This window comes from Giraffa tippelskirchi, chromosome 4 (assembly GCF_054371585.1).
Source record: "Giraffa tippelskirchi isolate mGirTip1 chromosome 4, T2T-mGirTip1v1.2.pri, whole genome shotgun sequence".
In the NCBI taxonomy this organism is placed as follows: domain Eukaryota; kingdom Metazoa; phylum Chordata; class Mammalia; order Artiodactyla; family Giraffidae; genus Giraffa; species Giraffa tippelskirchi.
This window is the reverse complement of record NC_137278.1, coordinates 208,242,805-208,270,291: the sequence shown is the minus strand read 5'-3', so window position 1 is coordinate 208,270,291 and position 27,487 is coordinate 208,242,805. Positions and strand designations below refer to the sequence as shown.

At 43.7% G+C, this 27,487-nt stretch overlaps 1 protein-coding gene and 1 long non-coding RNA gene across 9 annotated transcripts; one reads left to right on the top strand and one right to left on the bottom strand.

The window, feature by feature from the left end:
• Window positions 1–5,069: 5,069 nt before the first annotated feature.
• NUP50 (nucleoporin 50) lies at window positions 5,070–24,558 on the bottom strand. Of its 8 annotated transcripts, XM_081594889.1 has the most exons (9): window positions 24,251–24,558; window positions 23,718–23,811; window positions 20,320–20,398; window positions 18,467–18,550; window positions 15,458–15,644; window positions 13,792–14,445; window positions 11,026–11,107; window positions 9,466–9,584; window positions 5,070–8,613 (listed from the first exon to the last, which is right to left on the bottom strand). In XM_081594889.1, the coding sequence occupies exons 3-9, from the start codon at window positions 20,386–20,388 to the stop codon at window positions 8,411–8,413; spliced, it is 1,398 nt and encodes a 465-aa protein (XP_081451015.1). In that variant the 5' UTR covers window positions 20,389–20,398; window positions 23,718–23,811; window positions 24,251–24,558; the 3' UTR covers window positions 5,070–8,410. The 8 variants fall into 8 exon arrangements, with proteins under 8 accessions (XP_081451015.1, XP_081451011.1, XP_081451018.1 ...); XM_081594885.1 differs by lacking the exon at window positions 23,718–23,811 and having other exon boundaries at window positions 18,467–18,636; window positions 20,262–20,398; XM_081594892.1 differs by lacking the exon at window positions 23,718–23,811 and having other exon boundaries at window positions 5,070–8,666; window positions 9,446–9,584.
• A 244-nt stretch (window positions 24,559–24,802) lies between these two features.
• On the top strand, window positions 24,803–27,184 carry LOC145546843 (uncharacterized). The gene is made up of 2 exons (XR_014083345.1): window positions 24,803–25,209; window positions 25,998–27,184. It is a non-coding gene; the product is annotated as an uncharacterized LOC145546843 (long non-coding RNA).
• The last annotated feature ends 303 nt before the right edge of the window (window positions 27,185–27,487 follow it).

Here is a 27,487-nt window from a genome sequence, read left to right as displayed (position 1 = left end):
GGTGTCTCGGTGTTGCCACACCTCACTTCCTGTAAGGCCATCTTTCATTTTCCAGGAACATGCCTGACTTACATAACATGGAGGCCACCAGAGCGTGTGGACATCTCTTAAATGGGAATTAGAATTCAAGTCCGGGGTTCCTTTGAAGAAACCTGTAACCCCTAAGCTTTTTAAGGACATTAGTAAGGAAGTGATCTTCTTTACAGTGAAACGTCCTGGTCCTAGAGTCAGACCAGGCCACGTTGTCTGTTTGCATCTCCCAGCACCTGAGGGTTCAGGCAGCGTTTAGTCTCCATTCCAATGTCTTATAGAAGGAATTTTCAGTTGTCTGTGAAAACAACTGAGGCTTGTTACTTCAAAAGAATATTATTTAAAACAAATATCATTTAAAACATTAGGTAACAGAGAAGTTGTCAAAGAGAAGAAGCAAAGTATTCTACAGCCAGTCAACTTGGAGATAGTGTGGGTTTTCTGGTGAGTCAGAGCCTTGCTAACATTGGGGCTTTTCAAGGACTGTGAGCAAAGCATCAGAAATCAATTAGGTTTCCACCAAAGATGCTAATGACAGACAGGCATGTTCCTGATGTGACTTTTTTTTTTCTTCAAAGAATCTAGCTAGAATCAAACCAGGATCTCTTTTTGCTGTTTTAATCACATAAACTAGTCAGTAAACATTTTTGAAGAATGATGTGAAAACATCATTCTTTTTTCTGTTAAAAGACATTCCAGAGGAAGTCTCTATGTAGTTAGTATTGTCTAATGACCGACATTTGAAAAACATATTTGACATTATCATAATACAGGCATTTTAAATTGCTGGCCAAATTTTTGAGATTTACAGATATAACTGTCAACTTGTTAATACACCTTGGTAACAGGTTCCACTCTGATAATTCTGTTCAGTTTTCCAATGTAGCTGGAATTTAGTTTCAAAAGCCAAGTGTCTTTTGACAGTACATGGATTATTCCCGTTCAGGCCTTTTCTCTCCTGAGTATCAGAAAGCAGAGCTGTTTCTCTTCGACAGGTATCCGCCCTAGTGGGACAGACTCCAGCAGGGATGCGATGCGGGCCCCAGAGCCGGAGTGAAGCCGCTTCGGGGGCATCAGCTGTCCTTTGGGCAGGGCTCCTCTCTGGCCAGTCCCGCCCCATCCTCCCGGGAGCTGGGTGCTGGGAGCACTGTGGCTTCTTTCCCTTGTCCCTGCTCACGGACTGACTGGGCGCGGACGTGACCCTGGGTGGAAAGGAGCCCTGCAGCCCTTCATTCGTCCAGCCCCGGGGACAGCCAGCCCCGGAGGACCCCCGGGGCACCACGCAGAAGCTAAATCACTTGAACACCGAGTGGCCTGGGGTTGGGTTCAGAGTCCACAACGGGTAGAGCCTCAGGAGGCAGCCCACCTCGTGGAGGCGTTTGTGTTTACAGTTTTCTACCCGAGGCAGGCGGGCATCTTTGCGGCTGCGGCTCCAGCCCTGAGCTCAGCAGATCAAAACCCACGGCCATGCTCCAGCTCCGCTGTGGGCATCTGTCTCTCGTTTCCCCACTTCCTGAAGGTTGGGCGATTTAGGTGTAAATAGTAATCTTTTATGGTCTCCAAACAAATTCTATGTGTGACAATATGTAAACCTGCAAAGAAAACCTGTGGAGGTTTTTCATGACTTTGAGGCTCAACTAAAATGATTTCTACAAAATTTATTTTAGCAGAAACACCGTAACAGCATACTTTGACTGTATTAGGATCTGTCAGTGGATTTCCATAAGCACTGTCAACGGCTTCAGGATTAACCATCTTCCACATACAATAGGAATAATTTCTAAGCAGTAATTGTGGTTGGCTGTTAGCTGTGCTTTATGACTTTGCATTTCTTTTGAAAGTTGATTTGCATGTTGGGTATTATTTATTTCTTCTCTATTGAATCTGTACCGTTATTTTTTTCTCTAATGGGTGTTTTGGATTAAATATGGATACTACTGCAATGTGTTAACTTTGCTGATTGAATCTTAAATTATTTTCCCCCAGAGATGTCTTAACCTTTGGAGCTTTCATACAAGTTACTCCATTGAATGACAAGAAGGCACGCCCCGGCTTTGGTGGGCCTAGGAGTTAGCAGGGGGGTCTGGAGGCAGGCAGCCAGAATGTGCTCAGATGCTGTATTTGCAGAATGAAATCAGAGATATGCTTCAGGTTCAGCTTTCGGCCCCTATAAAGCAGTATATACCCTTTCAGCTATACTATAACATTTCCCAACCTTGTGCTAGAGAACCTCTTAAAAGGCCCTCAGAGAAGTGGGAAAAAGACTAGAATAAAAGTCAGGAGTCCCAAGTTCAAGTGCTGGCAGGCTCCCAGCAAGCTACTGGTCTTCTGGAAGATGGTTTTTGGACTGTGGCTCTCCGTTGCCTCCTAGCACTGTAGCTGTCAGGTCGACACTGAGAATGTTCACAGCCCCCGTGGGCCAGCTCCGCCCACGCCACCTCCTGCAGGTTCTGTGGAAGGAAACTGCTCAGGCAGCGGGCTCTTTCTTTCCATGGTTAGGTGATGGGCAGAAGGCCTAAGACACCACAGAAAGTTACAAAAAGAGGTGGGGGTGGGGGAGGAGTTGGGAGGAACACATTCAACAGGAAATAGGATCATCACTTCAAATGACATCTCGTAGAAAGTCACTGCATTAGCAACACAGGCCAGGATCCTCAGAACTGGCGTCACCGGGGCAGCCTGTACTTAGGAAGATGTGCAGATGGTGCTTAAGGAGGAGGCAGTTTAGTAGGTAAGAGATGACTTCCTTTTCATCCAGTCAACCCCCTTTCTTGTTGACTTTCTTGAGAAAGTCTCTACCTTGGAAGCTACCTGCGGTAGCTGTGTCCCTGCTGCCTGCCTGCTCTTGAAGGCTACCTCTGTCTCCATTCTCTCACTCTGACATAGATGCACTTTAGGAACCACTGTCATGCCCTAGCTTAGAAAAAAAAAGTTGACTGGAAGGGAAAACCTTGGGGAATTTTCTACCGGGAGGAGGGGTTAACATACAATAATTCATACAGTACTACGGTTCATTGTATATACACGTTAGATGTGTAAACACGCTGTACTCTGCGCTCGACTGTTCAAATGACAGGACAGTTGGAAAACTTGTATGAGGAAAGAAAGTATTTGTTTTGGGGATGATCAGACAAAAGATGTCTTTTCCTTTGCTTACAGCTTCATTCAGTTCTCTCCTGACCTGGCCTCCACGTAAGCCAACAGGCTTAACAAGACACTTCTTTCCTGTTTGTGGGTTAAGGAACCTGACTTTAATAAATTAAACAATTAGACTGCTCCATTTGAAACATGATGGTTTTTAGTAAACTAGTGATTATATATTTTTTAAATTAATTTTTATTGGAGTATACTTGCTTTACAGTGTTGTATTTCTGCTGTACAGTAAAGACAATCAGTTAACACATGTACACATATCCACTCTTTATAGATTTCCTTCCCATTTAGGTCACCACCCAGCATTGTAGGGTTCCCTGTGCTAAACAGTAAGTTCTCAGTAGTTACCTATTTTATACGTTGATCATATTTTCAATAAACCACTTTGTTAAAAAGATTTTAGACAGTTTCAGAAACCACACACATACCTTCAAGTCACACTGGAGGGAGCCCCACGTGGCTGTTCCGTCAACAAGCTCCATCTCCTTAGGGTTTTCTGAACTGTGAAGGAGAACTGCCACCTACCTTCCCAGATGCAGTGAGGCTGGACTGCTGCTGCTGCTGCTGCTGCTGAGTCGCTTCAGTCGTGTCCGACTCTGTGTGACCCCATAGACGGCAGCCCACCAGGCTTCCCCGTCCCTGGGATTCTCCAGGCAAGAACACTGGAGTGGGCTGCCAGTTCCTTCTCCAATGCACGAAGCTGGACTGAGACATGTACAAAGGCTGGTGTAGTTCCAGGCAACTATGATGACCATTGTGCCAAAAGGACACTTGATGGGTTGGAGTCATAAGTGAACACAGATGTAGCCCACTGGTCCTCAAATCTGGCGTTGAGTCCGAAACACCTGTTAAAATCCAGACAGCTGGTGATAAAATATTCTGGAATTATTGCAAACAGTGGTGATGGGTGTACAGCTCAGTGCATAGACTAGAAACAGCTAGACTGTACACGTTAAGAATTCCATAGTATGTGAATGACATCTGCCTCTGCTGAGGCAGGTGCAGGGTGGGCCCCCGAGCGTGATTCTCTCAGGGCCCTGGGTGTTGCTGCCGCTGCTCCCAGGACCACCCTGCAGAACCACTGCTGCAGCCCGGCCATTCAGCGGAGCGCCTCAAACGGGGCCAGCGTGGCTGCAACGCACTCCTCCTCTCTAGACAGTACCTGCACTGTCTTCAGGAGTTTCCATGAGATGTTGCCAGCTCAAGAAAAATATTCTGATGGATAACTTAGTCTTTATAATAGTTTTCTTTACCAGAGACACCTCTTATCTTAGTAGTGATTTCCTAAATCACCAAAAACAAGGTTACATAGACTCAAAATATGTTTTTTTCCTTGGTCATTTTGATCCTTAAGTTTCACAGTGTCCTCCTGGACACAGATTCCCAACTCCACTTACTTGCTGGAAGAAACCTCGCCTGCCCAAACTCCAGTTTCTTTGGAAAGTGCACCCAGGAGCCCATGTCTGGAAGGTTTGCTGCAAGCATTAAACAAGAGAATATATTAAAAGCTTCTAGCACAATGCTCCTCACAATAGCCAATGAAAGGTCCGTTATTCCCAGTCTAATCTGTAAAAACAGGAATCCAACAGAAAGCCCTGAATGGCCTGGAATGGGTCTCATCCGGCACAAAGGATCCAGTTACGGGTGGGTCTGGGTCTCCCACTCCAGTATTCCTGCCTGGAGAATCCCATGGACGGAGGAGCCAGGAGGAGGAAAGAGTTGGACCGACTGAGTGGCTTCACTTTCACTTTCTTTCTGGGCCTCTCACCTCCCAGCTGACCCTCCTGCTGCCAGGGGGCTTCCAGGCATACTTCCACATGCCCCCCCACCCCCCCCAGGGACTAACCCCAGGGGCAGCAGAGGAACACAAAGTGTCAAACACGGACTCTGTTTACTTTCCGTTTATTCACATTTCATGGATTGATACACTTGCTCAACGGGATCATTCAAAAACTAATACACACCGAGATTACATCGTCTGACAATTCAAGTATTTTAGCTTTAGAAAACAGTTTCCTATGTAAAATAGAAAGCAAACAATTCATCCATTTGATTGCTAACAAGTTTCCCGTCTCCGCTACAACTGGGTCTGCTACACCAGCAACAAATACACACACACACCTACACACACACCTACACACACACACACACACACACACACACACACACACACACACGGAGGCCCTGTGCTCAGAGCACCACATGAGAAGGAAGTTGTGACAGGTCCCTCCCTGTCGTCCACTGGTGCTACAGGACAAAGCGGTTTGTACTGAGACCTCACTTCTACAATGGGGATGACTACCAGGGGTTTGGGAGTGTGTCGCATATAGTTTGCAAAACTGCACTGCACTTTCATTTGGATTGTTCTGAACTGTTCTGAAATAGAATAACTGACAAATGCTCAGAAACAGGCAATTTGCTGACCTTTAAAACTAAACCAAAAAAGCCTTCTCTAAACTCTTTAACAGTAAGCTAGAACATTAGTTTTTTTCCCTCTACCTCAGAACAGGTAGATATTTTTTGGCATGCAGCATATCAAAAATATGATTTAGAATTCAAACTGTAAAACAATAATCCTTTTAAAAGAAAACCAGTCCATAAACAGACCTGTTCTTTCATGAAAAACACAATCTAAAGTTTAAAAACTGGACACACACTTTCAGCCTGTAATTCTAATAATGAAAATAGCATAATACTCTATTTTTTGCTTAATGGGAATGCTCAAAAGGAAGAGATGAACACACAGCAGTTAAAAAAAAAAGGCCACTGGGATACTCGGTATTTGTCAAGACATAACACAATCTGATTTAAAGATATATACACCCTTTAGGCCACATTTATGACACTCTCGTCATAGATTCTCAAACCAAAGATAAAAACTTCATCCACATTCAACATTTTAAAGCCTAATTTCTAATAACTTGTTAAAAAATAAATCTAACTAAACCCAAGGGGTAGAATTGAGCTGTTAAACAGTGGGGACAAAAAGGCAAGCCCTCCAGGGGCCAAGGTGCCCCTCCCCCAGTAACATACATGGACTTAAGATTTTACAGTGAAATCCACATACACTTATTAGGCTCTTTTACACTCAGACATAATTAAGTGGAGACCAGCAAGATCCTAAAGTACAAGAGTGATTTTAAGACAATACCATATTTTGACTTACAGTATACATACCACATGTTCCCCCCGTAATCTCCACTTTAACAGTACAGTCTTAGCAAGAATTTGCTGGGAATGTTAGAAATATAGAAAGCCACACACACCCAGTAATTTAAAAAGACAAACTTTTTACGGACGGTGGTGGGGAAGAGTTAATCCAGTCATGACTTCCATGCCATTTTTGGTGAACAATCCACATCACATGCAAAGGCAAACAAAATAACGCACCGGAGTTCCTATAGATAAAGAAGTCTGTGAGCCTGACTTTCTGGTGGGACAAGGAGCATGCACGGCTAAGCTAGGACATGCTGATGAGGTTTGTTCCCCTTAGTTCCTCGTCCCTCTAACAGCTGGATAAACCTAGTGTGAACAGGGCAGGGCCAGCATTAAGTAATCGACCACTTGTTAACTAAAACTCATCTACAACAAACACCCATGAACATTCTCATTTCTAAAAAGTAAAAGAAACAATTGCCACTTCTTCCCCAGGCCTCATGATACAGCCGAATTCGATCACATTCCCTAACAGTGCATGTTATCTACCCAAGGTCACACATGGGGCCAAAGCCTCCCCATGGAATCAGAAAGGTGAGAATGCAGCAGTACGAGAATTTCATGATCAGTGCTGGCCCAGCTACTTTACCTCAAGTATTAAAGAGTAACGTATCATAAAATGGTTTCTCTGCTCCCTTTACCTCTAAAAATTGTAGTTTTTTTTTTTAATAAAAGCAACTGTACTATCTACAGTAATTCTGACATTCTTTTTTTAAAGTCAGAAGACATTATGCTCTGAAGAGCAGAATATACAAGTGTGAGCCCTCAGGCACAGACCCTGAGCCTATCTGGTACCAGCATTAAATGACTCATGAGGAATGAAAGTGGACATTAGGACATTAAACCTGACATTTAGTTCACGTGACCAGAGTCTTCAAAGAACGCTAGTGCTAGTTACCCAAAAGCTATGGAGAAGTAACGTGGCTACCTTGGGTGCAACCATGGCTCCATTCCACATGGACATACGAACATCTTACCCTTAAAAAGTAAATGGAAATTTCATATCAAATGTAGAATACACTGGTGTCTAAAAGTTAAAGGCAACGTTTATACACACAACTTCCTCTTCCATTACCTTATTGCATGTTTCCTGCTTAGTTCACATGGCTCATGTGTAATAAAAGCTCGTATGACTTAGGTTTAGGGTTTAGATCCATATGGTTCATTACGGTACAATTAACTAAGAGCATATTCTTTCCCTTTTGTTGTACGGTTTAACCCTTTGTTCTGTAAGGGTTGTGACCACTGTCTATGGTCTACAAACGACCAAATTTGTGCTTTTAAACCTCTTTCCTGGCAACCCCCCCATCCCTTCTGTCTCTTGGGGGATACAGAAGTAAGAGCACCTCATGAAGGAACCTACAAAACGAAAGAACAAAATACTCATTTCCTCTTAAAATGAAAAAGCAGCTCTGGAATCCTAGTAAAGCAGCCTGTGGGGTTAAAGGCCAGCATCCACACGAAAACAGCTGAGGACTCCACTGCTGAAGGCAAACATTCCAGCTGTAAAGTAACATGATAAAACAAAGCACAGGGGAACATCTCTGCCACAGCGCGGCAGCATGGTTCATCTGGACACCAGTCAGCCGAGCTCACCAGCAGGACGCCTCAGGCAAGCTCCCCTCCGGACGCACGGCCGTGAAGCTGTGCAGATGGTGGCAGCAGACCCTAAGCCCTGGATCAGAAAAGCCTTTGGGAAATCTAATCGATACCCTGATTTCAGTCCATTAAGAAATCACTTGTGGTTAGGTTAATAAATGAACGTTAAAAATCTTCCAAAATTTTTCTTTCAAACGTATTTTACACATTAGATAGTTCTTAAGAAGGGAGAATGCAGTTTCTTAACACTTAACATTAAAGGTTTTATTGGCCTTTTAATATTAATCTTCCTCACAAAAGTTTTAAGTTATCTCTAAGTCCTAGAATGTCAAAGTAAGAAGAGAAGAAAGCTGACTAAGCTCAGGGGCGCTAGGGGAGCAGCAGCTTGGCACCAACTCCTCAGCTGGCACGCTCAGGCACCCTTCTTCTCCAGCAGAATCTTGTGCAACTCATCCGCGTCCTCACTTGTTTTCACCCGAATCAACAGGGGAACGGGGGTGGCGGCGTTCTTTTCATCAATGGGCGGGTTTGGAACGCAGACGATGAGCACGTTGTTCTTCCCTGTGCGGGTGCACGGCATGCTGGGTGCAATCAGGATGTTGAGCAGTATGTTGCCTGCATTTAAACAAAGGGAAAAAATACACCAAAATAAACTACTTTCCATGAAACTACATCTCGAATAGGCTAAACATTAAACACTGATGCAACGCATACTTAATGGAGCCATAGGAATGTCACAAAAAGGGCCTGGTTCCCTGACAGACTCCCTGACGGTATGGGGCCCCCGAGAGAGGACCGTGGGGCCTCTGGCAGGACATGGACTCGGCCCCACTGAGGAGGCCTTCTCCCCAAAGAGTGATCAGCTGAGAACGACTCTCACAGGGGCCAGCAACGCTCACGGGCAAGTGAGAGCACTGTGACTGCACCACAGGTCAGTCCAGCCCACAGGAAAGCAAGGAGCTTCACAGGAGTCTGTTTCAGGCACACAGTCTGGTCCTTCCCTCACTTCCGGATCACCTTCCTCGGACCCCCCACCCAGGCACTACACCCTCCTTTCAGAGGACTGTTTTAATGGTAAAGCTGGAGGGTGGACAACAACAAGTTAATCATTCTTTGTTACATAAAAAGGATTCCTTTACAAGGATAATTCCCCTTGAGAGTTAACGAAGCTGTCCAGTTTACCTACAGTTTCTTAGTCACATTTCTAGCACAAAGGAAAATGAAAACATTTCATTACTTCCTGGCAGTAGCTTTTTAATACACTGAGGTTTTCTTATGCACTATTACCCCAGCATTCAACTAAATCTGCAAGTAATGAGTCAGTACAGGATGAATTTGGCCTGAACAATCTCTATTCTATTCCAAAAAACACATCAACATACTTGAAAATCTCAAGACTAAAATCAGCAGAGAGCTTTTACATGCCACGTAATTATGATTGTGCCACCTGAAGAAAAAGGTACTCACCTAAATTGGTGTCTGCCCGCACTAAAAGCTGCGTCTTCTGATTCGCTGTAGGTTTTAAATGCAGAGTACCCACACCCTTCTCTTTAAATTCATTTTCTTTCTTGTAAAATAGTTTACACCTATGGAGAAAAATAATTGATATTATCACTCAGTGACATGTCACAAAAGCCACATGATTCTCCAACAGCCCCTGCTCACGCTTGTGTGGAAGCCTGTCAGTAAATACAGCAGAGGGAGCTGAGAAGAATCTTCTGTTGATCCAAATCAGGTCTGCACACAAGGCAGGTTAAGAGAATCTGACGAGACAGTCTACAGACCCTCCTTTTTTCTAACTATTACACAGTGGGCCTGATACAATTCTTTACAATGGTTTCTGAAACTATCCTTTCTCAGGTCAGTCAAAAATCACCGCCAAGCACCTTACACGTCCCTGATGTGTTCCCTTGGTCCTGAGCTCAAGAGCTGCCCCTGGTGCTTAAAGAACAGGAACATACAGGACAAACACTCTGCTCCTCACCCTCACCTTTTTCCTATTTCTTATTTTTGAATTTTCTTCAGGACTCTTTCATCTCCATAGGTCATTAATAAACAAGTCAAAACCACTGCCTGTTCCTTTGATTCAGTATGATTAGAAAAAAATCTTGGGTTACAGTCTCTGTGGTCCAGTGGTCAGGCCTCGACACTCTCACTGCTGTGGCCAGAGTTCAATCCCTGGTCAGCAAATTAAGATCCCACAACCCTTGAGGAGTGGCAAAAAAAGAAAAAGAAAAAAAAAAACCCACCTCATTCAAAACAAGCAAAAAATCCCCTAAGTCAGGGTCACTCCCTTACACCATCTGTGTAATTACATTTTAAAACAGGCAAAAGGAATTGGTCTCTTTTTACAAGTTCTCAAAGATAAACATTTGAAATCCCACGGGATTTGGTGATTTATCCTATGAAAACTGCTGACTTACTAAGTCTGAAATTTTTGTATTAGAAAAACATATCCAAGGGAAGCTTTAAGGGCACAAATGTTTTTCAGTAAAATCTTTGTTAAAAAGCACTAATTTCATTTCACTGAGAGATAACTAAAAATTTCCCTTCAGCCTTTTTCTGAAAGCACCAGCTCTCATTAAACAAAATCCCCCCAAACGCCAAACCAGCTCACATCACTGGGGGAAGATAGAGTAAAGTAAAGCCAAATCTAGAATCACTGACTTAGATGACTACCTTTGCAGGGAAAGGAGGGGAAGAGAGGAAGGAGAAAAAGGGAGACAATGCTGAGGTAAGAGATGAGGACAAGAAAAGAGTTTCTAAAGCACCTGAAAAGCAGAAAGAGCTAAACTAACATCAAAGAGCAGGCTTCGCCCAGCAGGAAATTTTTAGATCATATTCTTTTTAAATAAACAGGCCCACAATTCTTCTTGTCCCAATTCTGGGAGCAGGCACAGCCTGACCCCAGGAGGAGTGCCCGGTAGACTCTGCAGGGATGATGCTCCCCATGCACTCCAGCCAGAAGCCTGTTTCCACTTCTCTGAAAATAAATTCATCAAGTGGGTTGCTGTGACTACTACTTACTTTTTGGAGTAAAAAGCGTCTTCTTCTTTTACTTCAGTAACTACTACTTTCGGTGGCTCGTCATTCTCTTCTTCATCTCCACCTTTTGTAAAAACACCACCAATAAGATTCAAATTGAGAGCCTGAAAATGCGGTAAAAGAAATTTGCCCCCCTGCCCCTCACCTGAACCTAAAAATTACATGTAAGCTGATACAGAAACTGAAAGCACAATCTAATTGTGTGGGGGGGTCAAGGTGAGGAGGTACTTACTGGATTTTTGTAGAAAGTCTTAGAACAAAAGTGTCTGTGCTTGTATGCAGAGTGCAGGTAAAGTTACACAGAAAAAGTCCACTCACTTATACTCAGGTTACCCATGAAAAAAAAAATCTCAGACAGGCTTCTAGCACATGAAATTTCATCCCCAAATATTCCCGTGACCATTTTTGCATCATGCCAAAGAAGAACCAAGGAGCACAATGGCCAAAGACGAAAACGCTCTCGAAGTCTTTCCGTTCATAACAGGTGATAACCACAGGGTGAGGAGTAAGTGCTTTATGGAGGGGTGCCCTGCTGAGATGCAGACTCTATTCCAATTCAGCATCCTTTCTACAGACAGCAGAGTCCCTGTGACTGGGACAGACTCTCCATCTGTCTTATTTAAGAGACAAAGGGAAGCTCTTTATTCTCTGCTTTGCCCTGGAGGGCTCTTGCCTGAGGATACAGCTGAAGGCAGGGCAAAGCAACAGAAGAAAGTTTCCCTCCAGGAAAAAAACATAGTATTTACGGCTCACTGGCAACCATAGTTTTCTTTCTCAAAGATCAATATGCTAATACCTGGGGAATGCACTTTTAACTACTTTTAAGTCTCTATACAGACACTACTTGTTCAGGACCGCCATGGGGTGAAGAGGGATAACGACACAACCCCTTTGGGGATGTTCAAGCTGGATTTAGAAAAGGCAGAGGAACCAAAGGTCAAATTGCCAAAATTAGTTGGATCATCGAAAAAGCAATAGAGTTCCAGAAAAACATCTACTTCTGCTCCATTGACTATGCCAAAGCCTTTGACTGTGTGGATCACAACAAACTGTGGAAAATTCTTAAAGAGATGGGAATACGAGACCACCTGACCTGCCTCCTGAGAAATCTGCATGCAGGTCAGGAAGCAAGAGTTAGAACTGGACATGGAACAACAGACTGGTACCAAACCAGGAAAGGAGTACGTCAAGGCTGTATATTGTCACCCTGCTTATTTAACTTATATGCAGAGTGTATCATGAGAAATACTGGACTGGATGATGCACAAGCTGGAATCAAGACTGCCGGGAGAAATATCAACGTCAGATATGCAGATGACACCACCTTTATGGCAGAAAGCGAAGAACTAAAGAGCCTCTTGATGAAAGTGAAAGAGGAGACTGAAAAAGTTGGCTTAAAACTCAACATTCAGAAAACTAAGATCACCGCACCCGGCCCCATCACTTCATGGCAAATAGATGAGGAACCAGTGGAAACAGTGACAGACTTAATTTTCTTGGGCTCCAAAATCACTGCAGATGATGACTGCAGCCATGAAATTAAAAGACGCTTACTCCTTGGAAGAAGTTATGACCAACCTAGACAGTATATTAAAAAGCAGAGACATTACTTTGCCAACAGAGGTCTAGTCAAGGCTATGGTTTTTCCAGTAGTCATGTATGGATGTGAAAGTTGGACTACAAAGAAAGCTGAACACTGAAGAATTTGATGCTTTTGAACTGTGGTGTTGGAGAAGACTCTTGAGAGTCCCTTGGACTGCAAGGAGATCCAACCAGTTCATACTAAAGGAAATCAGTCCTGAATATTCATTGGAAGGACTGATGTTGAAGCTGAAACTCCAATACTTTGGCCACCTGATGTGAAGAACTGATTCATCTGAAAAGACTGATGCTAGGAAAGACTGAAGGCGGGAGGAGAAGGGGACGACAGGATGAATTGGTTGAATGGCATCACTGACTCAATGAAACTGAGTATGAGTCAATTCCAGGAGTTGGTGATGGACAGGGAGGCCTGGCGTGCTGCGGTTCATAAGGTCACAAAGAGTCGGACAGGACTGAGCGACTGAATTGACTGAAGAACAACAGAGGGAGTGGAGGGGCTGGGATTACGGCTTGGTTTGGGGTACTAACAAGACACACCACGAACACTTCTAGAAAGGCGGCTGCAATCCAGACATGTCAATTTGTTCCCCAAGGTTATGAAGTCTGTTGCTGCTGTTGTCCTTCAGTCACCAAGTCATATCCAACTCTTTGCCACCCCCACAGACTGAAGCACCCCAGGCCTTTCTGTCCCTCACCATCTCTTGGAGTTCGCCCAAGTTCATGTCTATTTAGTCTACCTATTTTATTTATAGTACTGTTTTGCTATGTGAATTTATAAGCGAATCTCTTAATTCAGTGAACATCCATGATGAGTTTTTTTCAATAAAATAATTTTCAAAAAATGTTAGTTTTTTTTTCTTAACGGAATGTGTTTGATGGGTTTTCAAAGTTCTTGTGCCAGATGTTTTTATATTATTTTTATATTCGTAATCCTTAAAATAATCCTATAAAATAGGTCTTCCCCTGTTTTATGACTAAGGAATCAGAGAAATTAACCAGCCCTGTCCAGGACCACACATGCGTCTAGGCACTGACGGGAGTCTGGACGTGAATCCAGACCCGTCTCCCTCACAAGACTACACTTTTCCCACTAAACACAAAACTCACACGAACCTAAACAGACCTCAAGCTCTGAACTGTGTTTACCTTTGCATTCATTGCCGCCACTCTCTGCTTGGCTCTCCAATGTTTTAGTGGAAAATGGTGAAGAAACTGGTTTACCCTGGGTAGTATCTTTGCCAAATAAACTGGAGTTTCCAGAAGAAAATGAAAATCCAGTCAAGGGGCCCGAATTTAAGGAGCCCAAAACAGAACTATCAATTTTCTTGCCAAAATTAAACGAGGCACTTGTGGCTCCTAGTGATGGGTCCTTGCTCTTTTCAGACACAGCTTCCACCTTCTTTTCAGACGTATCCTCCGTTTTGTTGACATGAAACAGAAATGGTGACTCTGGCTGTAATTTTGTTGAACCAAATAGAGAAGGAGGCTGTGCTTCAACTGATATTTTGTTGGCTTCACTTTCAGAATTACTGCTGCCACTGTTCCCGTGTTGCTGTTCGATTCTTGCTAAGTATTTCTCATAGTCTTTAAAGATAGGGGTGAGGTCGCAGAGCGGGTTTGTGTTCACGTGCTTCACGATCCAATCCCGAACAGAGCAGTTTAAAGCCGCCAGCTGCTTGTGATAGGCATTCCCATGGCGAGCAGCACCAGAGGAGGAAGGCTGCTGACTGTCACCGTTAGTTTTGGGAGTTGAAATCTTTTTGTCGACCAAGGAGGTAGGGCCATTTATAGCAGTAGATCCTATAGGAAATTACATGTTTAAGAACTTATTCAGAAGCTGATTTAATTAAGCCATTCAGACTTTCATAAAGCTCTGCCTTCACATTTTCTTTTATCGTATCCCATTTTTGTTACAGTTCAAGATGTGTACATATAGTATTCAAAAACTATTACAAAAATCAAATCAAACATTTTACATGTATATATGAACATGTATATATATGTATTTTTTCACATGCTTGCATTAAACCTGTCATTTTAAAATAATCTTTTCCTTTAAAAGGATGCCCATTTCACCTAAAACTGTCAAAATAGTTAGTATAAAACTTAACCCCCAAGATTGTAGGAACATATATTAATGCAGTTAAAATTTTAACAGGAAGTGCTTATTTTAATCACACTAAACACTCTGCCTAATTTAAATGAAACAGTATATACTCTTAGAATAATTCACTAAGTATGATCCAGTGAGTCAGGATCACTTCCTAGTATCAAAGATTTTAACCCATTCTCTGTTGCTAATTCCAAGATTCTTGAGTAATTTCCTCAAAACAGGATGAGGCAATCAACATGTCCTGGGCAAAATAAACAAAGCCTGGGAATGTAGGTGTGTGGCACAGAGGAAATTCTTGGAACATTATAATGAATGAGGTGGAGGGATGGGAGGCCTTCACCTAGGGTCCACTGAAAGCTTCTTTTTCTCTTTTGACCCTTAGGTCAATTCTGAGGTCATATTTATTTCACAGTTGAAGGAAGATCTGGAAGCTCACAGGTTAAGGCACCTGACCAAGCTCACACCGAGCTGGTAACTGGCAGAACCGAGAACAGAACCCAGGCTGTTTTGGCCTCTGCTCTACTCACTCTGTAATTAGCCAAAAGCGCCCTAATTTTCGTCCCTTTCATCATTACCGCCGTGTTCTTGCTCCTACAGCAGCAGAACCCAGAGAAAAGTCCAAAAAAAAAAAACCTTTGCAAAATTAGTTTTTATGGATTATCCTTCCACAGATAAGATGGGGAAGAAGAGCCTACTCACCGAAGGTGGCCTTGGTCTCAGTCGCTGCCCTTGTGCTGGAGAAGGGAGGGGCACTAGTTACGCTGTTTCCGTTCGACAGTCCTTCCAGAGGCTTCCCTCCAGCACCATTACCAAATCCAGAAAACCCTCCTCCTCCAGAAGGTGCAACCAAACCTTTAAAACCTTTAAAGGCCCCTCCACCATCAGACTGAAAAATAAAGAGCACACATTAGATAACTCTTTTTGTTTCCAAATAAGCAAGCAAATGGCAGTATTCTCTTGGCTAAGTAGTACCCACAACCCTTACGCAACCAGCATTAAAGGAACCCTCCAGCACAAGCAGAGACAGAGCACGGATTTTACTCATAACGACGGCTTTGCAATCTGACACTGCCTTCCTGTAACAAGGAGGACAGATGGAGTCTATAGTGAAAGAATCTTTTAAAACCTATTTATGATATAAAAGGTTAAAGAGACTAATTCAAATAAATTTATGGACCAGCTACAGAACTATAAATAAAACACATTCTCACACAACTAAATCCTAAATGAAAGACTTTTCATATACTATTCAAAGACCATGTGCCTAAGGAAGTTATAGAAACATCAAGTTACGTTCACTAAAAGCATTTTACTCACTACTTACAATTTCCTACGAACTTCTGGAGCTTTCAACCTGTGTTCAATGCACAGAACTTTGGTGCTTTGGGAGCGTCCGGCTTCGTGCGATTGGAAAGCTGCTCCTGACACTGCGGTCTGCACCGTTTCTACCGCTTCACTGTCACTCACACGGTAGCTGGCCTGTCCCTCCTTGGGCCTGTCTTCCCAGGCGTCTTGCTCCTCATCGCCAGTTCCCGCTCTCAGGCCTCTTCCCAGGAGCCCCCACAGCTTCGACCTCCTGGGCGGGAAACTTAGCAGAGCTGCACCCGTCTCCCAATTCCTGTTCTGAGTGGCCAACCAGTATACCTAGAGGTCTCCTAGAGAACCCCACGTGGATATACCACAGGCCCTGAAATACTTCCCTAAAACAACATCAATAACTTCCTCATGAAGTCCCTTCCCCTCTATATCTTCTCCATGAAAGAGCTATCAAATATTACTTGGCTCAAGACCTACATCCAACCAGTGACCAGTCTTAAGAATGACATTAGGCCAGAAAAGAACTCAGAATAAAGAAAAATTGAACAAAGCCACTACAGAACGTGCAGCTGAGTAGGTTTATTCCAAGGATGCCACCCAAGCTGTTGAAACAAGCCTCTCCTGCCTGACAAGAGATGTCCAGGTCACCAAGACAGCACTCACAGGTCTGGGATGTACTTGAGAGATGAAGAGCTATTAAACATGGAGTGATTGCTGAATACGGAGACATGATTTCAGTTCATGAATTATAACTCATATTTTATCTTTTTGAACACAAGAATGAAACATTTTGGCAGGAAACAGCTATGACAAACCAGACAGCATATTAAAAAGCAGAGACATTACTTTGCCAACAAAGGTCCATCTAGTCAAAGCTATGGTTTTTCCAGTAGTCATGTATGGATGTGAGAATTGGACCACAAAGAAGGCTGAAAGCCAAAGAATTGATGCTTCTGAACTGTGGTGTTAGAGAAGACTCCTGACAGTCCCTTGAACTGCAAGGAGATCAAACCAGTGAACAGTAAAGGAAATCAATCCTGAATATTCATTAGAAGGACTGAGGCTGAAGTTGAAGCTCCAATACTTTGGCTACCCGATGTGAAGACCCTGATGCTGGGAAAGGTTGAAAGCAGGAAGAGAAGGGGATGACAGAGGACGAGATGGTTGGATGGCATCACCGACCCAATGGACATGAGTTTGAGCAAGCTCTGGAAGATGGGGAAGGACAGGGAAGCCTGGTGCGCTGCAGTCCATGGGGTCACAGAGTTGGACACAACTGAGTGACTGAACAACTACAAACACTAGAAGGAACACCAAAATGGGAAAAGCTTCTATTATTCTCAAAGGTATTACCCCACCCACACCTCAATCCTAGGAAGTAGATAAGGCTTTGAGAGTATCTTAAATTTTCCTGTCTTACTCCCAACACCCACTTCCCTTGCTTTCCAATTACTATATTCATTTTTCCACTTCATACTATGACACAACTCGAATTTGTCTACATCTAGCTCTTATTTCCCCAACTGGATAAGCTCCCTTTAAGGTCAAGATGTCATATTTATTATCTTTTATATCTTTCATGGTCTTCACCAAGGGTATGCACAAGTGAACTAGGTATTTTAAAAAGCATTTATTAACAACTCAATCAAAAAATGGACAAAAGGTCTAAATAGACATCTCTCCAAAGAAGATATACAGATGATCAACAGGCATATAAAAAAATGTTCAACATCACTAATTATTACAGAAACGCAAATCAAAACTACAATGAGGTATCACTTCACACAGGTCAGAATGGCTACCACCAAAAAGTCTACAATTAATAAATGTTGGAGAAGACGTGGAGAAAAATGTGCCTTACTACACTGCTGGCAGGAATGTAAATGGGTACAGCCACTAAAGGAGAAGAGTATGACTGTTCCTTAAAAAAACCAAAAATAGAACTAGCATACAATTTAGTGATCCCACTCCTGGGCATTTATCCAGACAAACTATTAACTCAAAGATACATGCACCCCAAATTCACCGCAGTGCTATTCACAACAGTCAACACACGGTAGTGACCTAAACATCCACTGACCGATGAACAGAGATGACGATGATGCGCTTGTGTGCTCCGTCCCGCTGACTCTGTGACCCCATGGACTGTAGCCCATCAGGCTCCCCTGTCCATGGAATTCTCCAGGCAAGAATACTGGAGTGGGTTGCCATTTCCTTCTCCAATGATAAACCATTATATATTTTTTAAAGGAATTCTTGATAGATTACATAGAAGATAATTTTTTTTTAAAAAAAGCATCTATTGATCTGATCGCTCCCAGAGGTGGAAATACTCTACAACTCAGAAATCAAATTAGTGTTTAGAACCAGAAGCCGTAAGGAAACACTCACTTCGAATCCAACATTTCTACGCTTTGCTTTCTTTATGGCTCTATTCTTCAAGACTTCCTCACTGGCCACCGAAAATGTTCCCACCTGCAGGAGTGTACAAATTAAAACAGCGATAAGACAAGGGCAAAAAGAAGGTAAAATGCTGACCAAAAAAGCTAGACCAAGACCAACTGATCAGTATCGCCTGGGTTTTAAGCACTGTTAATACTGGTAACACAAATTATGGAGAGCATATATTAAACTAAAGTTTATATCTCTTATCTGTCTTATGAATTTCATTGCTTGTCAGGTGAATCAGAAATGTTTCAGTAACTACAAATCCAGACTCTGAATCACAATTCAGAGAGAAAAGTGCATACATCAACTTTCTAAGAAGACTAAGACCATCAACACCTTGGCACAAAACTGTTCATGAGCAATTCTTCAAATATTTCAAATATATTCAAAGACATTACCCAGATGCCAAAGCTAGCATCTTACTACTATAGTTTTCAAAAATTAAGTTCATAATACACATTATTTTAAAGAACAGCTCTGCCCATTTGCCCATGATCCAGAAGACCTCTGAGGGACCTGGAACTCTAAGTGACCTGTTGGAAATTTGCTGAAAATCTTTGGCTTTACTTCATCCCTTCTTTTACCTTGGAGGAATGGCATAAAATACTTGCTATAAAAAGTTCTCTTCTATACTTATTTCAGATAATGTTAAACTTTGGGATCTCTACACCCATAGAGGGGATCATCTGACTATGCCGGACTCAAATGTAATGTCCATCCACACACGTTTCATTAGAATCTATCCAAATGGAAGTTCTTTCATTTCTGAAATATTTTAATGTTAAAACAAATCATCATGGAAAAAAAATAAATAAATAAAAAACAAACAAACAAATCATTATGTGGTAAGCCCGGAACGTGACTGTAGCCTAAAACATGGAAAAAACTTAGTTACCAAAGACATGCTTAAAAAGTACCAAGTCAGTCAGAATTGTTAAAGAACACTTCTTTATAAGCCCATACTTGTGATTTTGGTTTCCCTAAAAATATTACTACACATATTTGTAAAGGAAAAATATTAGTACTACAAAATAGACTGAGAAAGGAAGAAAACAGCAGTCTAAGAATTATCTTGGAAACGCTTTTGCAAACTCTTTAAAATATCTATGTATATTTCTTAACTTAGCACACTTCTTTTAACTTGAAAGGCTAACTTGGTTCAGGCTTCCTCAGTGAACTGGCCGGGGAGTATCAAACTGCTGATGAGGCATTTCAGAAATGCGGCTGTTTTAGTCTTTGTAAGAGAAAAATTAAAAGGTTTCCTCAGAGAAGACCATTTTTATTTTGTTAGGAAAGAAACTAGGCCATCTAAATTCCATTCCTGTTAACCCAGTTGGGGGTGGAGATGTCTCAGATCTTCAGTATGAAATAAAACAGGACTCCCAGAAGCAGTACAGTAAGGGAGGCGACCTCAATCTTCTAAAATCTAAAACTTTGAGTATGGCAAACTAAGACAGTGGTGGTAAAACACTTTTTAAGTTTAGTTTACAACTAGATCATTTACTCACCCTTCAATCTGGACTAAACCGTGGGCTGAGCATGCTCAGTGAAACACTGTAGGAAATTCAGGAGGAAGGTGATTCTACAAAGGAGCAGTATTGAAGGAATAGTTGCTAACTGAGAAGCACACCCATCAATTTCTATACAAAGCACAGATCATAAGAAACTATACTATTTCCAGTTCAGGATGCTCTTAAAAAGGCCTTTTATTTTTACCACAGTCTTCATGAGGAATCACAAAATGAATTTAAATTTGGAAGAAGCAGGAAATCATTCTTAGGGAAAGCACTTTTTACCTCTTCTGCTTCGTCTTCTTGATCCCAATTCCTATCTGTCAATTCCTTCTCGGCGATTCTTTTGGCCATTTTTTTGAACCTAAAAGTAAAAAGATTAGAAGTAGTAAGCTTTTGTTGTTGCTAAGTCGCTCAGTTGTGTCCAACTCTTTGCAACCTCCTGGACAATAGCCCGGCAGGCTCTTCTGTCCATGGGATTTCCCAAGCAAGAATACAGGAGAGGGTTGCCATTTCCTTCTCTAGGGCATCTCCCCAACCTAAGGATCAAACCCACATCTCCTGCACTGGTAGGCGGATTCTTTACCAATGAGCCACCAAGGCAGCCAGTAATAAGTTTGCTTTTCTAAAACATGATTTAACTCTTACAATGAATTTTTAAAATTTACTTTAGCATGAAATGAGATAAAAACATCCCTGATACCAGTGGGCACTGCTTTAATGAGAACCGGATAACATTGTTAGGCTCCCAGTGTCACAAATCCAACAAAAATTACAGGAGAAGGCAGCGAGGTCTTCTAACACACAGTGAAAAATAAAACAACTCCATTTGGAAAAAAAATGCTAATGAAACACTGATTTTTAAAAAATCAGAAATCTACAGAACTGTGTAATAATCAACAAATGCTCAATAACTTAACTCCATGCAAATTACATTTATACATAGCCTGGCTACAGGCAAGACATTTTTAATATTTAAAATTCTCTTAAGGATATTTAGCAAAGTTTGACCTTAGTTAAGAATGTGAACGAGGCACTACATTCACTACAAGAGTAGAGATGGTCCCTGACTTCAATGGCTCATCTTGCAAGTTTTCAAGTTGGTGGGAAAGCAATGCTCGTTAAGTAGAAACCTTCATTTAGATTTTGACTTTTTCTCAGGCCAGCAATATGAGGTATGATATCTCCTGTGATCCTGGGCAGTGGCAACAAGCCACAGCTCCCAGCCAGCCAGCCAGCCAGCCAAGCCACCACAATCAAGGATACACTTAAAACCATTCTGTACGCATGTAACTATTCTGGTTTTCATTTCCAGTATAAGATTCAAAAAATTATATGAGATACTCAACACTACTATAAAACAGTCTTTGTGTCACTTGATTCTGCCCAACTGTAGGCTAATGTCTGAGCACTTTTAAGGTAGGCTGGGCTATGATCTTCAGTAGGTTTGCTGCACTAAATGTATTTTCGACTTACAGTATTTTCAACTTACCATGGGTTTATTGTGACATAATCCCAACATACGTTGAAGAAAACAGTTCAAAATATGATTAACATGAATGTGTTAACATTCTTAGAATTCTTAATTCTTCAAAAACAAACCATCAGCAGCAGAAACCAACATAACATTGTAAAGCAATCTGCATCCAATTAAAAAATAAATTTAAAACAAAAAATCGCAAAAAAAGAGAAAAAGCCATCAACTCAACTTCTATTCAAGGCTTGTTGCTGTTTAATCGCTAAGTTGTGTCCGACTCCATGTATTCACCCCTTAAAATTTCCAATTTATTTTCTGATCCTAAAATGTATATCTGCTGCTATTAAAAACAGAAACAATCAATGGAGAGCTCCACTCTGAGTGTTGTGCTTGGCTCTTCCCTAAGTTATCAATTAAATGGGCCAAAAAACTCCTTACCTTGCCCAGAGATCTACTGATTAGCCTGGAACACTAGCCAGGGTTCCTGGAAATCAGCCTAGCTTCCTTCCTAGTCCTTCCCCACTCTTATTTGCCCTCAAGACCACAACCCACCAGAGAAGTTTCTAGAAGCTCGTGGTCATTAAGATACAAACTTACACATCACTCACCGGGCACAGTAAGATCTGTAAAATAAAATTCAAATGCCAGCATTCCGAAGTCCTCCCAAAATCCTATCCCCTGGTAGGATAATCACATAGCAATTTTCAGCTTTTAATAATCTCCTAATAATCTCTGAACTCTTCTTTTACCAAGTGCTTTTTTCTGATTACAGAATAAATGGCTTTAAAGTTCCAGATTCTAAAACACAAGTGAGAATTAACATAATTTTGTCATTACTTGCAAATCTTTTTTAATGCCTCCATCCCAAACACTTGGTCAAGTTTTGCTATTAATCTTGCCATCCAGAAAACAAACAAGGTACCCTTCCACATAAATCCTTAGTAAACTTGAAGTGTTCCAGAGGCCAGGTCTCTGTGTGGCTTCTTTTGGGCCATTTTCCCATTCAGTAACTAACACCTCCACCAGAGGGCAGAAGAGGGGAGAAATTTAAACAGTCGTTTTTTGCTATTAACTTAATAACCTAACTAGTTATTAAAAGGCAAAAAGGAGCGGAGCTGAAAGTGCGAAAACTTTATTAAGAGTTAAAATTGTAACACCTAACCCACAGCCACAACTGAAGACAGAGTCAAAACAGTCACAACTGGCAGAGTCAAACAGCCTAAAGTAATACAGCGGATTATCCTATGCCGTCATTATCCAATCTCCATTTCTATAAAATCAATGAATAACCAGAGGGCGGGGATCTTTGTTTCACTCACTCAGGTACCTCAAAACCCGTCCCCTCCACATGATGCATGGTCTAGAATCAGAGATCTGGGACACGGCAAATTTGAGAAAAATACTACAAAATGCTAGCATCCAGTTTTGCCATGTTGTTGCTGAAGACCCTGAGCAAATTATTTCATTTTTGTGCCCCAATTTCTTTACAACAGGGAGGTGCTGTGAAATTTAAATGAGATAAACAAAAAGCTTAGCTTAGAACAGTGCCTGGAACAGAGGAAGGACTCATGTATCTTATTAAAGAGAAAAGTTCTGTCAGAAACAAAGGCATTCACTTTCCCTCCCTAACTTCAAGGCTGTAGTGTGGAAAACCAAAATTAACTTGAATTATGAATCGGGCTCTAAATAATACTTTACCAAATCCATATTTTATTTCCAAGCATGGTACTTCAGACAATAACATTTCTTTGAAAAAGGAAAAAAGCGCCAGTAAAGTACGTAGAACAGAGCCTGGCACCTAGAGTCCTTAAGTGTTAAGAACTAAGAACGTAAAAAAAAATGTGGGCTTGTGGTTTGCTGCTGCTGCTAAGTCGCTGCAGTCGTGTCCGACTCCCAGCGACCCCATGGACTGCAGCCCACCAGGCTCCTCCGTCCATGGGATTCTCCAGGCACGAGTACTGGAGTGGGCTGCCAGCGCCGTCTCCGGGGCTTGTGGTTTAGAAGGCACCAAATCATTAAACCATTTACTAGGTATGAAGCATACCTTGGGATTGGAAAATCGAAAACCTTCGGTAATTGGGGGAAGCTTTATTTGTGCCCGATACAGGGAATTCTGTGATCTCTGCCACCGGGGGCTGCCCCCACCTCGGGGTGTAACTTCAGTCCACGTCGGTTTATTCTAAGACGGAAACAGATTGGAACATACTTGACAGCGTGATCCCCGGAGGAAAAATGGAACGCAGGGCCGGCGCCCGGAGACTGAAACGCTCGAGGAAAACGAAATCCTCGAACATTGCTTCCTAATCGAACGGAGTCAAGTGATCAGTGGCCTGTGGCTGCAGTAAAGAAAACGAAGCCAGACCAGGAGGAGGGTAGTGGAAGGAGCGGAGAGAGACGAGTACCGGGAGGAACCGCGAGGAAATACACCGAGGACGCCTCGCCAGGACGGCCCCTTCCATCTCCGGCTCCCGCCTCCGCCGGGGCCGCAGGGACCCGCGCCCGGGCCCAGCCTTCCCCAAATCGGACACCGCAGCCCCGACAGGCCGGCCCCGAGCCCGGCCTCACAAACCCGCCAGGTTGCGTCGCGGCTGACACCGCGCCCCACCCTCCTCCGCTCCCTCAAGCGCCCCGTCCCCAGCCGGCGCCCCGCACCCCGCTCCACCCTCCTCGGGCTCCCCGTTTCAGGCCCGGCACCCGGAGCCCGGCTTCCTTCTCTTAGACCCGGCGCCCGCCCCTCACCTCTCCGGCGACTGCGGCGGCCCTCGCTGGCTTGTGGGCGCGGCGAAGCCGGGGTGCACAGCGGAGAGCAGGTGCGAGGTCGCGGCCGCGGCACTCGGGTCTGAAGCGGCGCGCGGTCGTTTCTGGCGTGCTGAGGGCCTCGAAGGATTCGATGGTCGGCAACCCCTGAGTCTCAAACACCATGTCCTTCGGGAGCGTCTCGTTTCTCTGCGTTGAGCAGTGAGGGGACGTGAGCCGTCCGTTCAGCAGGCGACGGCTGAGAAAACAGCGCCCCACATACCTCAGGCCGCCATTTTGTAACTAGAATCGAGCCCTCACGACCAATTCGAAAAAAAAGGGAGGAAAGAAACGCCCGCGGCCAGCTACTGCGCAAGCGCGCCGGAACTTCGGTTGGCAGCACCACCCACGGCGGCGGCCGGGCCTCTCGCAGCGCATGCGCCCAACTGCTTTAAAAAAAAACCGTCGCCGAAGGCGCGTCCCCATCTCACGCATGCGCTCGCGCAAGCGCACGTCCCACGCTCTGGCTTCGGCAGGAAGTCGGGGCCTGGGGGCGGGGCTTGTGCGTGTCTGCCGCGTGTGGGACACCGTCCGGGTTGGCTGCGCACGCGGTCGGCTGCTGGTGGTGGGCGCGACCGGGGTTTCGGCGGCGCGGGGGAGAGCGGAGTCTGTAGGGGAGCGTGGCGGGCGCTCATGGTGTCGGGTTGGGGTGCTGGAGGGCGGAGAAGGGAGCGGTCGTGACCTCCGGAGGCTTGCGTGAACTCGGGTAGCGTCACGTCAGGAGTCAGTGCCTCAGCCGTGGACGAGAGCGGCCCCGTGGGCCGGCCACGTGCCTGTGACGCGCCGGCAGCAGATGCTCGTAAGACCTGGGACTCGCGGAGCCCTGGAGGGAAGGTCGCCGGCGTGGACGAGAGAAGCGGACCGTCCGCTGTTCCGTGGCCAGCTTGTATTTCCTTTCTGCGGTGGGTGCCATAGAGGCGAAGTCACTTGCCATTTTGCACATCTAGTCGGTATTAACGAAGATGAAGTCTGCAAACGCGTTTTTTAAACCATGGGACGGAAACGTATGTCCGGGGTCAGGATGTATATTCGTGTGCTTTTGCTTGAGTACTGCAGCATAGCATCTCAGGATACTATGTACAGTAATGAACTGAAAGTCGCTCAGTCGTGTCCAACTCTTTGCGACCCCATGGACTATATAGTCCATGGCATTCTCCAGGCCAGAATACTGGAGTGGGTAGCCTTTCCCTTCTCCAGGGGATCTTCCCAAGCCAGGGATCGAACCCAGATCTCCTGCATTGTAGGCGAATTTTTTACCTGCTGAGTCACAAGGGAAGCCAAAGAACACTGGAGTTGGTAGTCTATCCTTTCTCCAGAGGATCTTCCCGACCCAGGGATCGAACTGGGGTCTCCTGCATTGCAGGCGGATTCTTTACCAACAGAGCTATGCTGCTGCTGCTAAGTCGCGTCAGTCGTGTCCGACTTTGCAACCCCATAGACAGCAGCCCACCAGGCTCCTCCTTCCCTGGGATTCTCCAATCAAGAATACTGGAGTGGGTTGCCATTCCCTTCTCCAAACAGAGCTGTGAGAGAATGAATAAAGCTGTACAAAGCAATTTAAACGCTCCTTGCCTTACAGTTAATAGGTCGCTATGGGAATTAGATCCATTACTAATTAGCAAAAATTGCTTCAGAAAAGTAACGTTCTTAGAGCAATGGTTCTTAACCTTTTTTTTTTTTTCCCCTCCAGGCGGGGTTTATGATTATACTTGTGTGAAATGCTGGCTTCCTTGGTAGCTTAGCTGGTAAAGAATCTGCCTGCAATGCGGGAGACCCCTGTTGGATTCGGGGGTCTGGAAGCTCCCGTGGAGAAGGGATAGGCTACTCACTCCAGTATTGTTGGGCTTTCCTGATGACTCAGCTGGTAAAGAACCTGCCTGCAATGCGGGAGACCACGGTTCCATCCCTGGGTTGGGAACATCCCCTGGATAAAGGAAAGGCCACCCACTCCAGTATTCTGGCCTGGAGAATTCCATGGACTGGGGAATCGCAGAGAGTTGGACACAAAATGTGTGAAATGAAAATATCTCCTGCGTTATTAATAAACAAGAAATGTAAGAAACAAAGTGAACAAGGAAACAGGATTGGTTCCAGATAGCTGAGGTGCATATGAAAGGAATGAATTCAGTGATACCTGGTTTTTGATGTACAGACTGCCTGCTCCCTTTGTTGCAAACTTGTGTATAGCCTGACTTTCCCTCCTGCCTCTTTGGAGCAGTTTTCTCAGAGCTATTGAGATGCTGTCTCCTGGGCTGGGAGTCCAAAACATTCCCACCAAATAAAATAACTCTCTGCTTTCAGGGTGTGGCTATATTTTTTAGTCCACACTTGCAAGTGCAAAGAAAGTTTGCATACATTCATGCAGAATCAGAAGAGGTGGGAACATTCTTGGTGGCCAGTGAGGAAGTCTTGAAGAATAGAACCATAAAGAAATCAAAGCTGTAGAAATGTTGGGTTTGAATTGAAGTGTTTTCTTACAGTTTCTGGTACCAAACACTTACATGATTTTTGAGTAATAGAGTATTTCCACCTCTGGGCGCAATCAGATCAATAAATGCTTTTAAAAAAAAATTATTGTCTTTTATGTGATCTATCAAGAATGCTTTTTAAATGTATGTATAGTTCCCTGTGCTATACAGTAAGTCCTTGGTTGGTTATCGCCTGTATATAGTAGTGCTGTGTATATGTTAATCACAAACTCCTAATTTATGCCCCCCCCCATTTCCCCTTCCTAATCCTTAAGCTTGTTTCCTGTGTCTGTGAGTCTATTTCTGTTTTGTAAGAAGTTCATTTGTATCATTTTTTTAGATTCCATATGTAACCAATATCATCTTTGTCTTTAGCTGGCTTACCTCAATATGATAATTTCTAAGTCCATCCATGTTGCTGCACATGGCGTCATTTCGTTCCTTTTTCATGGCTGAGTAATATTCCATGGTGTGTGTGTGTGTGTGCGTGCGTGCGTGCGTGCGTGCGTGCGTGTGTGCACCGCATCTTTACCCGTGTCTTCCCTAGTGGCTCAGCAGTAAAGAATCCACCTGCAATGCTGGAGTGTGGGTTCTATTCCTGGGTCAGAAAGATCCCCTAGAGAAGGAAATGGCAACCCACTCCAGTATACTTGTCTGGAAAAATTCCGTGAACAGAGGAGCCTGGCAGGCTACAGTCCATAAGGTTGCAAAG

Coding starts and splice junctions, on each gene's coding strand:
- NUP50 (XM_081594885.1), bottom strand. CDS start 20,388: ATGGCCAAAAGAATCGCCGAGAAGGAATTGACAGATAGGAATTGGGAT. Junction 18,637..20,261: donor TCCAAATTTAAATTCATTTT/GTGATTCCTCAT, acceptor GATACTGATCAG/TTGGTCTTGGTCTAGCTTTT. Junction 14,446..15,457: donor TGAGACCAAGGCCACCTTCG/GTGAGTAGGCTC, acceptor AATTTCCTATAG/GATCTACTGCTATAAATGGC.